Source organism: Carassius gibelio, chromosome A9 (assembly GCF_023724105.1).
Source record: "Carassius gibelio isolate Cgi1373 ecotype wild population from Czech Republic chromosome A9, carGib1.2-hapl.c, whole genome shotgun sequence".
NCBI classification, from domain to species: Eukaryota; Metazoa; Chordata; class Actinopteri; order Cypriniformes; family Cyprinidae; genus Carassius; species Carassius gibelio.
In genome coordinates, this window is record NC_068379.1 from 20,517,702 (window position 1) to 20,530,332 (window position 12,631).

The 12,631-nt window shown below is 36.9% G+C and overlaps 1 protein-coding gene across 3 annotated transcripts in view; it reads right to left on the reverse strand.

Annotated features, from left to right (window-relative positions):
* The window catches only part of LOC128019915 (fibroblast growth factor 14-like), a 127,398-nt gene that overhangs the window by 39,067 nt on the left and 75,700 nt on the right, over positions 1-12,631 (reverse strand). For all 3 annotated transcript variants that reach the window (XM_052606265.1, XM_052606264.1, XM_052606263.1), the window contains exons 2-3: positions 3,306-3,416; positions 961-1,064 (exon numbers count right to left, since the gene is read on the reverse strand). In XM_052606265.1, coding sequence (XP_052462225.1) covers positions 961-1,064; positions 3,306-3,357 — 156 coding nt within the window. In that variant the 5' untranslated portion in view covers positions 3,358-3,416. The remainder of the gene's footprint in view (positions 1-960; positions 1,065-3,305; positions 3,417-12,631) is intronic.

Here is a 12,631-nt window from a genome sequence, read left to right on the forward strand (position 1 = left end):
GTAAAGATGAGGCTTTATTGGTTATGTAACGTTGGAACAGAATGGTGGACCGGTCACTGTTTTGGCTCACAGCAGCCATACTGTGTAGTAATTCGAGAACGTTTCGCAGAGAAATGAAGACAGGTCGCACCACAACAATTATGTGCACTCTCACAAATGCTGCCAAATATATTTTGGGGTCACACAGATTACATATGAGGAGCATATACAACCAAAACGGTCGCAATTTCGAGCTCTGCTATCTGGAAAGAAAAAATGTATGTGTATAAGTCCAACATCAGTTATTACAGAATGAAATAATAGATCACAAGATGTTCTGCCCAAACATTTGTGGTGGTCACAATGACTCATCATTTCTCTGCCGTCAGAATATTTCTTCAGATGAGTTTGAGCTCAAGGTGTATAAAGCAGTAGAGAAGAGGGTATCAGCTTTGAGCCTGAGCTGATGTGTCATTGTAAATGAGATGGCCATCTCAGAGTGAACCACTGGCAGTTATTGCAAGCGAGACTGGGCAGACTACAGATTTCAAGTGTCCAAAATCGCAAAGTCACGATGTTTGTAAGTTAAACTATGTTAGATTTAAAATCCAATCAATACCGGTTTCAGAACCAGGTGGGCCTCTCTATAAGACATACTTCAGTCTAATTGCAAATGGCTATTTTACCAAATTTTTGTGTGTGATATGTATTTCTATGGCTATTAAATAATAGCATTTTTAGAATAGCTAATGCAAAATCAGTTGCGTATCAAATCTCCCATGTACAATCACTTAGTTATTACATCTATGGGATACTGCCATAGAAGGATGCTGCTTACAGTATGTAGACAGTAGTTCACTAGGTTCTGTAACAGCACAACAGAGTCTGCAATCTGTGATGCCTGAATTTGTCACAAACATCTGAAGTTCAAGCAATAGGATTGTTAGAATTGTTATCCCAAGTATATGACCATATACTCACTGATGTGTACAGATGGCCTTCTCCATTCATGGCAATGTACAAGCCTGTCTTCACAGACTGAATAGCAACGACCCGAAGGCCCACAGGGATGAGGTTGAACAACGCTGTAAAGACAATACAGGGTAAACAAACGTAACTTTCCCTTCAATTCAAAAATCAACATATTATTTATAAAATAAGAACTGAGGAATTCATGTAAAATTTGAACATTACAACAAAACTTACTATTTTTGTAGAAAATTTGTATTATGTAGTTGCTAAGGTGCTTCTGAATGTTGCAATGCAGTTATAAGAGTGATTAGGATGTAGAAAAACCTCTAACCCTAATAATACTGTAATAATAGCAAACATCAATAAAATGATAAAAAATGGGCTTCAAATCTAAACCCATAAACTGAACATGGCCCGCACTCTACAGAGTGCATAAAAGGGGATAGTGTGGAGTATAAAACTGATAAACAGAAATTGAATGGGGGCCTCATATTATGTAGAATAATTGTTTTTATGCCCAGTGGGCAGCAACAGAAAACTGGCGCTACAAGCTGGAGCATAGAAGGCTGGCGATTCGAGGCAGTAGTAGTGTGTGGCAGATTTAATGGATCTTTTGTTATTGGAGCAGCTCTTCGGTCTTGTTAGGTAACAGCCATTGTTTGTACTGGATGGGAGAAACCGCCTAGCTGGTGACACTAAGTGCATCCAAAGGGGTGATTTAAACCTACAGTTTAATGAACTCAATTCAACACACTGGTAATTGGCAGAGCTCCCGGGGGTGCTTGAATTAAAATAATTTCAGAAAAGCCCTGGTCCGGAAGACTCTGGCGTGGCAAAATATGAGTTGGATTGTTACATCAAAGTGAGTTTCTGGAAGTGCTCCATGGGCACACTGGAACAGATTCTTAGAAGGGCACAAAATGGACTTTGCATCCTTGCCTTCCAAAGAGAGCAAGATATTGAATGCTACTTCATTCTTTTCCTCTTCATCTCTGTATCTATATTTATGTAGTCATGAACTGTCGTTTTTTTTATATATTTTACTGTCCACTTATAATGTTATCAAGATTTTTACATTAAAAAAACATAATATTTTAGCACTAATAGGCTATTTTCTGTCCTGTTTTGAACCCCGCTCATCTGTAATATAATGGACGCTACTGCAATTATAAAAGGTAAAAAACGGATAAATACTCAGTTCATATCAAAGGATCTGTAATATTAGACAAAGCAAAAGTGTTCACATTATAAAATAAAAAAAAATGTAAGCCATCTTTACCGGTTTGTTTCTGTGTAAACCTCCATTCGTCTCTCTTGTTATTAACACTAAGTGCGCAAATCAGTGGGTGGGGCTAAACAGGCAGTGATGTAGAAGCAGGCATTGATATTCTTCTGCAGAGGTGGGGTTTACCCATGTTTTAGAGCGGCACATTCCACAAGTTGTCATTTTGGTAGATCGGCTTCAATATAAGCTGTTTTTTGACTAATGTGAAAATGTTAAGTTCTGAAACATACAAGATGTTTTTTTTTTACTATGAAGACCTCTTATATGTCAAAAGATCAAGGGAATTTTTATTTCTCAGTTCATGACCCCTTTAAATAATAGATGAAAAACAAAGGTGTCGGTTCAAAGAAAACATCTCCAATTATTTGTTTGCTGATCACATTTGGTTTGACATTTTTATCTAGTTCATTCATTTTAAGTGTGCCTTATTTGTTCAAAACTGTCTAAATTCTTTTTGGAGTATATCTACATTTGGGTTTACAACTAAATAAAAAAAAAGGAAAATATAGTTTCTGATGTTGTTTGATTACTTCATTGAAACTTTGGTTACTTTAGTAAAAATGTAATTTACCAATAATAACCAAACAATGTTTTTATATTGTTATATGCCAAAAGTACAGTTATTTTCTGCATCTGTGTAGATGTGTTTCTAAGTGTAACAAATGTCATCTCTTGCGTGTGTGACTGACAGAAAGCCCTCTGTGTGTCACTCTTTCATTACAGCTGCATATGAAAATCAAATTAAGCAGCTGGCCTGAAGCATTTGAAAAGCAGGCCCAGTAGAGGCTAATAATACACCACTGCCTCCTGAGTTACCACCTCACATGCACACACATCTCCCCAGGGACCAGCCTACTGCCATATCAGCAACAGTGATAACTACATAAAATGAATCAGTAACAGGGATTTTATAAGTGTCTGTAGTAAAAATAATGATATGCATTTGTGGTCACATTCCCTTTTAAGTGTAGCTGTAGCATTTTGAGCACCAGAAAAAAATCCTTCTGAAACATGTTCATGTTTTGACTATTTATTATGTGCAATAATGATGAAATTAAAGGGAACTCACAAGAATTACTACTGTCATCCTTAGTCCCATCCAGAGATCCATCTGTGTTCATTTGCAAGTAGTATCCCTGCCTGCAATATAACCTGGTCACTATACCCTTGAGCTGGGGATCTGTGGAGAAAGACAGAAAACACTCAATAATCAACAAACACATATTGTTACATTAACGTGATGAGATAACCATAAAGCAGAACAGTAGAAGATATAAAGATAATTATAAGTTGATATCAACAGGGAGCTTAACAGAAAAATCAGTGAGGTAACCATGCAAGTGATCTCGCTCTTCACATGAACAGTTTGAGTAGCACTGTAATCTGGTTGCCAAAAAGAAGGGCATGGTTTTATGATTATACATTTTTTTGGTGTACAAATTGTCCCAGGTCTGTTTTTGGACAGAATTGAATTAAAAATAAAGATAAAGGAAAGGGTATCCACTCCTGTGTTCCTTTTGGCACATGAGAGTGGAGATCTGAAGGAAATAACAAACCAAAGAAGTTTCTATCAGAACACTGTCCTTTACTTCAGAGTTCATACACAGATTCGCACATTACAGCTACACTGTTTTTTGAATTGTGTTCAATCTGAAGTATCGATAAGGGAATGTCAAATGTGTACATACTAGACGGTGCTAATTGAAAAGGACACAACAGCAGTTTGCTCTGTTAGAACTCATCTAAATACAGCAGACACATGGTGGAGGAGCGTTCAAAATCAGCACCAAGCATTCACACCAAATTATCTTATTCCAAGTCTCCTGAAGCATTACACAGAAACATGCATCACTCCAGGATTGAAATTAATAACTGTGTCTTCAAATCTAGCACAATGTACCAAATTTGAATCCAGACATCAGCTAAACGGTCATAAAAGTTTGGAATGACATGAGGGAAATTGTATAACAATAGTGTGAGAAAAAACATACTACTGTTGGTTGTTTACCTCTGGGGAGGCTGTGATGTTCTTTAGCAAACACTGCTCGAGGGTAATCACATAAATAGTTGCGAGTGACACCAATTTCATGACACAGGAAGGAAAAACAGGAGAATTTCTCACAGTATAAAGTGTCGAAGCCTAATTTGGCTATAAGGCTCTCTTGTTATACACTTAACCAGCCTTGCTGTGCTTAATTCCAAGATGGTAAACAAATTACTGCCTTGTCAAATTGATGTAGATACAATGCTGCTGTTTACCTTTGGCCTGCTGTCCTGGATTTGCCTGTGTTAGGCCAGGGCAGAGCTAAAGAAACTGACATATCAAAGGTAAAGAAAAAAATAAAAAGACAGAGTAAAAGAGAAAAGAACAAAAGGAAGAAGGAGAGGGTGAGTTTAAAGGGAAAGATAGATACAAAGAATGCTAATCACAGTGGTGCTTTATGATATCTAACTCCGCCTACGCAGTGATACTGCTGAAACAGCATCTTAAAATGCTTAAAGACAGCAAAAAGCTCCCCAGCATTTACTTGCAGGAAAAAAAACAAAAACAAGATATCAAAACAGATAGACATGAGCTACGGTTCCATATACAGTGCATCCCCAAATGTAAGCTTGCCATATTTAGGGGATGTAAGGAAAATTAGATTTGTACAAAATGTAGGTAAGTTTTGCCCATGCAAAACTCACCACCATGAGACGCCAGGATGTTGCTACATGTGGTTGTAGCAAGTGTTCGGGCTCTTTTTTTAACATGTAACTATGCAGTTGCTAAGGTGTTCTGGGTAGTTCCCAAGGAATTGATATGTGGTTGCTTTGCTCCGTGTTTTGCATTTTGCTATGAAATATGTTTGTTATGGTGATACAGCTGGTTGCTGGACCAAGTCAAAAGAGCCAACCTTCAAGTGTCTATGATATTCCTGTTTTAAAGTAATCTATTATGGGACTTTTTTCAACTGTTTTATTGTCCACCAGGAAAAATCATGGAAAAGTAATAGCACAAATCTCTTCAAAAAGCAATCCGATTTTAAGTATAACTGTAGCACAAATGGTACAAGACCAGTTTTGAAACTTGTCTCTACATATTAGAAAAAGCTAAATCGATCTAAAAAAATGCCATCCAGGATATCAATTAATGGAATCATTAATGATACAGAACATACATCTCTCACTCCCTCTATTGATAAAATTACTTCAGTTTTAAAGAAGATTGATGTTCATAACATCCATCCTGATAAAAGGTTAGCAAGCAGGTGCACAGTTTTGTATGTGTGGTGGAGAGAGAGAGACAGAAGGAGATAGACAGGTGGAGGTAGCTGTCATCAGACAGACGGGGATGGGGGGGCATGTCTCACTGCACACAGCACCAGCTGCAGACTTAACCACATGTGATTGACCCACTATAGACTTTCAGGAATCGGAGAAGGGCTTTTCCAGCTTTCATAAGCACACTCACACTGTTCACAGTCACAGGAAGGATACATACTGGAACTACTAGTTTTATGAAATTCCTGCTCTCTTCTACAAATGTTGATCATATATTATGAGAAAGATATTGCAAGAATACAACAATATGTGTATATTTATTAGGCATGAGCCATTTAAGTCAACTGCTGTCATCTCCCAAACATTTAAATCAGTACCAGCCACTTCTGAGTCTGCAGAATCAACCTCTGTCTTCCCAGAAGCAGCCAAGAGTTCTACTGATATTTCTGTTCCAGCCAAACCCACTCCAGTCTTTTCTGAGATGGCAAAGTTGGCAGTCAAGTCGCTTCCAGTCATCTCTTATTCTGAGTCAACTTCCGTCATCCACAAACCAGTCACATCCACTTCTGTTATTCAAGAGCCAGTCAAGTCAACCATCAGCATCTTTCTGTCAGTCAAGTCAGTTCCTGCTACTTCTGAATCTGCAGAGTAAACCTCTGTCTTTCCAGAATCCGCTGACTGTTCTCCTGTTATTCCTGAGTCAGTCAAGTCAACTGTTGTCCTTCAGTCAATTAAGCCTGTCCCAGTCACTTCAAAGTCTGCCAGGTCAGTTTCAGCCACCGCTGAGTCCACGAAGTTCTCTGCAATTCCATTGGCCGAGTCAAACAAATAGTATCCACTCATCGAAAGTTGAGGAAGAGGAGAATCTGTGCTGTCTACAGTCCTTCCTTCTCAAGTCCCAAATCCTATAGTCTGTGGTCACAGAGTATGAACTGAAAGTGAAGCTCCTGAGTCCATTCTGAGAGCCCACTCCAGAGATATCAGTTCCTTAACCCCCTTTAGGGGAAGTTGTTCCTAAGCCCGCTGTGGAGAGAACTGAGCAAAGGAAAACCGTGTTTTTACTTCACTTCCAAACATTCATGGATTTGCACTATGCTGCTGCCTGCACTGTCTCCACAAACAGATAAGTGTGACATAATATATCTCTTTAAATAAATACAATTTAAATTCACGTCCCGCACACTTTAATGCCCTTTGAATGGAACATATACACTCGTTAACTGGAATCAAGGTGGAATATCCGGTGATGTCCACTTCACAGGGCACTTATGGTCGAATAGAATAAGAGAAACACACGAAATATGCAGATATACACAATATACAATATGCACTATACAATGCTCAAAACTAGCGTTTGAATCATCAATGGCAAATTCTTTAAATTTGTAAACGTACTTACAGACTGTGAGTCAGAAGCGCCACACTGTCCCTGCAAAGTTGTTATTGTCCCACTGTATAGAATAGGGCTGTCACTTTTGTGCAAAATCGTGTTTGATTTTTACGACATACATGTTCATTGAATCGATTGTAAAATCGATTTTCCATGTCTAAAAAAAGATGTTTCCTTTTTCAACGTCAAATAACGGACGAACATAAAGAGAGTCAGCAATATTTCTTATTTATTGGCATGAAGTTTTGTGCAGAATAAAAAACAGCAACAGTGACTTAACATTGAAATCATTCACGCCAGAGGTTATATTTGCATTTGGTGTGAACGCAGCATAAGAGGTTTCTTCGACGTCACTGGGTCTTATAGGCGCGTAAAATCGCGTATTTTCTGTCTAGCTTTCGCAGCGCTTACTGCACTTTCGGAATTCTTTATTTTCTTTTTCTGCTTGTTTGTTACATCTATATTTTTTAATTGCTTAATTCTTTTAAAATTAATACATACATATTTGTACATATTTGGTTAAAATCGATTTTCCATGTCTAAAAAAAGATGTTTCCTTTTTCAACGTCAAATAACGGACGAACATAAAGAGAGTCAGCAATATTTCTTATTTATTGGCATGAAGTTTCGTGCAGAATAAAAAACAGCAACAGGAGTGCAACATTGTCGAAAAAATATATATGCAGAGGGGACGGCTGCCATAACAAAAGAAAACCATCACTGCAGGCTTCAACTCGGCTGCATTTATGATTTAGGCAATTCAAAAATCTCCAAGATTATTTTATATAATGATTCAATCCATTTCAAACAACTGTTTAAAAAATGAAACTTTAAATGGACTTGAGAACAGGCCATGTGTATATTTTTATTGAACATAACCGACACTTAGGCTAGGCGGCACTAGGCAGGCATAATGAAATGCGCAAAAAAGGCTAGGGCCATTACAAATTTATTGGACAGGAAAACAAGTCGATCAACATTTTCGGGGTCCAGAGCAGAGCATTTTTTATTCACTATATGTCCAGCTGTTGAGAAGACGTGCTCCGACAGTACTGATGTCCCAGGGACACTCAGGTACAGCTGTGCAAGGTGGGGGTATTACTGCCAATTTTCCACCACAAAAGCCGGTCGCTGTCAGCTGGCAATATTCCTTTCACATATTCCTGCTCCTGTAACTAGATGCGGGAATGAGGCGAATTCGTGTCTACCGCGCCGCAAGACCTCCAGACGGTCGTAAACGTGTCTTTACATAGACTTAACATTGAAATCATTCACGCCAGACGTTATATTTGCATTTGGTGTGAACGCAGCATAAGAGGTTTCTTCGACGTCACTGGGTCTTATAGGCGCGTAAAATCGCGTATTTTCTGTCTAGCTTTCGCAGCGCTTACTGCACTTTCGGAATTCTTTATTTTCTTTTTCTGCTTGTTTGTTACATCTATATTTTTTAATTGCTTAATTCTTTTAAAATTAATACATACATATTTGTACATATTTGGTTAAAATCGATTCCCTATTTTCATTTTCGAAACTTTTTTTGGTTGGTCCAATCGATTGTGCAATCGATTTTCGAACCAAAAGTGACAGCCCTAGTATAGAAACAGCCACTGACATTGTTGGCTACTCTCACAGGAATCAGTCATCACAGCATCTCCACAACATGGCGGCAGCAACAATACTACAGCAAGAACCAAAGTTACGCCTTCTTTCTTTGCGTGAATATTTGGGGGGCATTATGAAAATCTTCCCAAACAATAACTTAAACATGTGGTGGGTGTTTAAAATGAGATGTTTTAGGAGGGCTTGGTTGACTCTTAAATTGTATAAAGAACATCTCTTTGGGTTTGAGACTTTAGTCTTTGCAACTAATTCTGAATAATTTGTAATATGTAATTATTATTATATGAAACAAGTATTTAGAAGTGACTATGATAACAAAATTGTGAATATTCATTACCGTTATGAATTGCATTACCAAATATGGCACATGTCTAGTATGCACAGTGCACACACACACATTATTCTTCTCACCGCTTTAAATGACAGTGGATACCATGTCATATATTACTACATCATGGAATGTGGCAAAAATTAAACATGCAAAACCGAAAAGTAATTTAGTCATTATATGTGAATTGACATCAAGTTCAGAAATGTACACAGTCAAGGACAAGCACCACCTTACACTCAAGACTAAAGGAGGCGCTATGAACTTTCAGTCAGAACAAACTAAGTGTATGCAAGATTCATCAAAATTTTTAATGATACTTAGCATTGGAGAGAGATTAAAAGCTAGCGTTACTGGTGGTCTTCATTTCCACTGAGTATTCTAATTGGACACAAAACGTAACGTCCTAACAGCGTGTTGGACCATGTTTTGCCGGGACGAATCTGTTATATTTATCACTTATCTAGATAATAAGCATCAAACACTTAACATTCACAGTGGATAAATGCAGAAACACAAAAAGACAATAAATACTGCAGAACAATTGCTTGATTGATAAAGACGGCTAATGATTTCTGCACCCTTCCTGGCTTACATGCTTTTAGTGAAACTTCAATACAAGGTTAGAGTTATACCTTTTGCCATATAAGAACCTTTCACCTACTAAATTTATAAATTGAGTTTGCAACAGGGCATTTTAGTAAGCAATCACTTTACAACAATATTTATTTTTTCATGGCCATAGGACATAAAATGTCCTGTGGAGTAAAAAGGGTAAAAATTGCTACATGGCAGCACTCTGAGATGCAATCAAACAGATAACCTCTCTGTTCTGAACCAGTGTTAATTTTGACACGAAATTTTAATTTAGTTTTAGTCTTAGTCTTTTGACTATAATTCTTTTTAGTTTTAGTCAAGTTTTAGTCATCTGATTTGTTTTAATTTTAGTCTTATTTTAGTCGACTAAAATTGCTTGGTATTTTAGTCGACTAAAATTGCTTGGTATTTTAGTCGACTAAAATAAGATTAAAATCAATAACAGATTTACTAGACAATTTTTTACAGCTGGTATAGGAAACAAACTTAAACAAAATATATAAAACACAAATTCAACTTTATTTTAACACAACTGTGTCTTTATTTCGATTCAAAAGCTTTTATGCAGCAACAAACACTGTCATGATAATGTAAACAATAACTAGCTGCCAATTGACCATCAATAAAAGAAAAATAAAGTTAGGTCCAGGACCTTAAAGCTTACAGCTGAGCTGAACAATAAGTTCATACATTTAAAGTAAATATTTAATAAGTTGGCAGCTAGGTGGATAAAAAAAGTAACAAGATTTTATAAGGTATTCATTTGTCTAGCAATATTGTATGTTTTAAATACTACAATATTGCTAGATTTGTATGTATAATGATAGGATGTGAACATTCATGTTTCACATGACTAATATAGAAATATTTGTGATATTGTCAACAAGTAGAACATTATAAAATATACTAAACATTAGTATTAATCAAATGTATTTATCATGATATTACGTATTAGTATTGTGCTCGCATCTAATTTGAAGAAGGGACTATTTTACAGTACTTTTCGGTTCGTAATATTTAATGCTACAACATCTACGCACTGCACTATTCCAATTTTGCTTAGCTCAATAAACAAAAGAACATCGTTGTAAAATTACATTTGAGAAAATGTCCGGGTGGCTCGTCTGTAAATGTCTTTTCAAATTGGTTGTGTTCTTGCCACGAATGAGCGCTCTGCGTGCTTTACACTTTGTTTTGTTTTGTTCGTCGTCAAACGTGAAGTGAGCTGTGGACATTTTGTCGCTCTTTTAGACCGTAGGGACTTTAAGCAACAGCTGCGAATGGAACGGCTACAGCGACCGGAAGTTTGCCGTCACACCGCTGTAGCCAAGAACGTAAAAGTCACTAAGCAACGGTAAAACAGAACAGCGCAACGCAGCATTAATTCATTTATTGAGATCCAAAAAAATATATAATTTAAAAAAGCAAGAGAAGGATTGCTTTTGGCGTTAAATGACAATCTTTTGTCAGAAGAGGAGTTTTTAATATTGTATGATGTAAATAAGTCTAAAAACATAACATTTATTTACCTAACCTCTCACGTTGTAGCGACTCCGGCAAATCAGCTGTTCTCCCGTAGTAGACCGTTAAATTAGAACGTCACAAAGTAGCAGTTAAATTCGCGCAGGCGCAATACAACGCCAGAATGGCGTTGCCGTTCCACCAGAGGCTGTTGCTTAAAGTCCCTATCACCTCTTCGAATGCCGACTTCCCGGGAGCTCATAAAAACTGAAAACCTTCGCTTCACGTCTCAATAAGTCAGGCTCTGATTGGTTCTCTTCTCTCATGCAGTCTGTTCTGTTTTGCCGGTTCTTTTGCCGGTTCTTTTGCTCATTCCTCGCATCTCTGCCGTCTGCTGATTTGATTTTCGTCACAGTCTATTTTCGTCTCGTCCTTTATTCGTTGACGATAATGTCAATCAATTTAGTCATAGTTTTAGTCTCCATCAGTGCCTTCTATTTTAGTTTTCGTTTCGTTTTCGTCGGCAAAAATATATTCGTGACGAAAATAATGACGAAAATATTTAGTCAACGAAATTAACACTGTTCTGAACAAAGAGATTTAAAAAATGAAAGATGCACTTGTGTTTACCGGATTGATGGAGACCTTTCATGTCTGAAGATATTTTTCAGATTTTATTTCTGAGGTCATGGACATTAACAAACAACTCAGACTCCTCATTTTATTAGAATCGCGTCTTTCATATATTCAGATATGGTTGGTTAAAAATGGCAAATATACCAACTGTCAGTCAATTTTTATATTTGACCTATAAGGAGCCAATTTCATTTATAGACCTTTATTCTGAGATACCTATATGCCAGCCTAAGGTCATTTGCAGTTTTACAACCGTTGTTTGCTATATTGTACAATATGGCTCCAGTGAGATCTCGGGTAAAAGCTAAAACACACTGTGCAACAACAACTGTCAGTCTTTATAATGCACATTTTAGCTAAGATTTTGGTCACAGCTGACAGCATGGACTGGGCATTTAATGTCAACAGCCTGTGTCCATTCTTTTCAAACTGAAATGGTATCATACAAAATAAAACAAGACTTTGTGTTGGAAAATCTTTGCTTGAAAATATTAAGACATTCATGTTCTCTTGCACACATATATATTACCAGCGTTCTCCTACGAAACAATAATGACAAATAAAATGTACAGTGAGTGAGCACCTAAATTAAAAGGTTTCTTGGGTCTACCACTAGTGTTATTTATACATTTATAGAAGTCAGTATTAGCATGATAATGTTCAATCAATGCAACTTGACGCAAATCTCTGTAATGATCTGGATACGCTAATGCCTTATCAATAATAGCATTCTGTTTGAGAGTCTAGAAAGTCAGATATATCCGTATGAAACAGTATATAAGAACTGTTCCTTGTTTAATGTTTTTGATTGGTGTGCTGGACAAATTATAAATCACAGGCTTGAATTCCACACTAGCACTCCAAAACAGTACATTTCTTTTAGCAAATAAATTTTGCCATGATGATCAACAACATTGCTCATCTTGCTATACATTTGACAAACCTAAAGGACACAGAAAATACGCTTGAGCAAGGTCTTTTTTCTTTTCTTTTTTAACTACTATCTTCTCTGATTTCTTTTTAACACACTGCCACAAGGCAAAATGTCTGAGTTCATGGTCTGTACTTGCTTTTTAATACTCAGGGGAATATATATTTT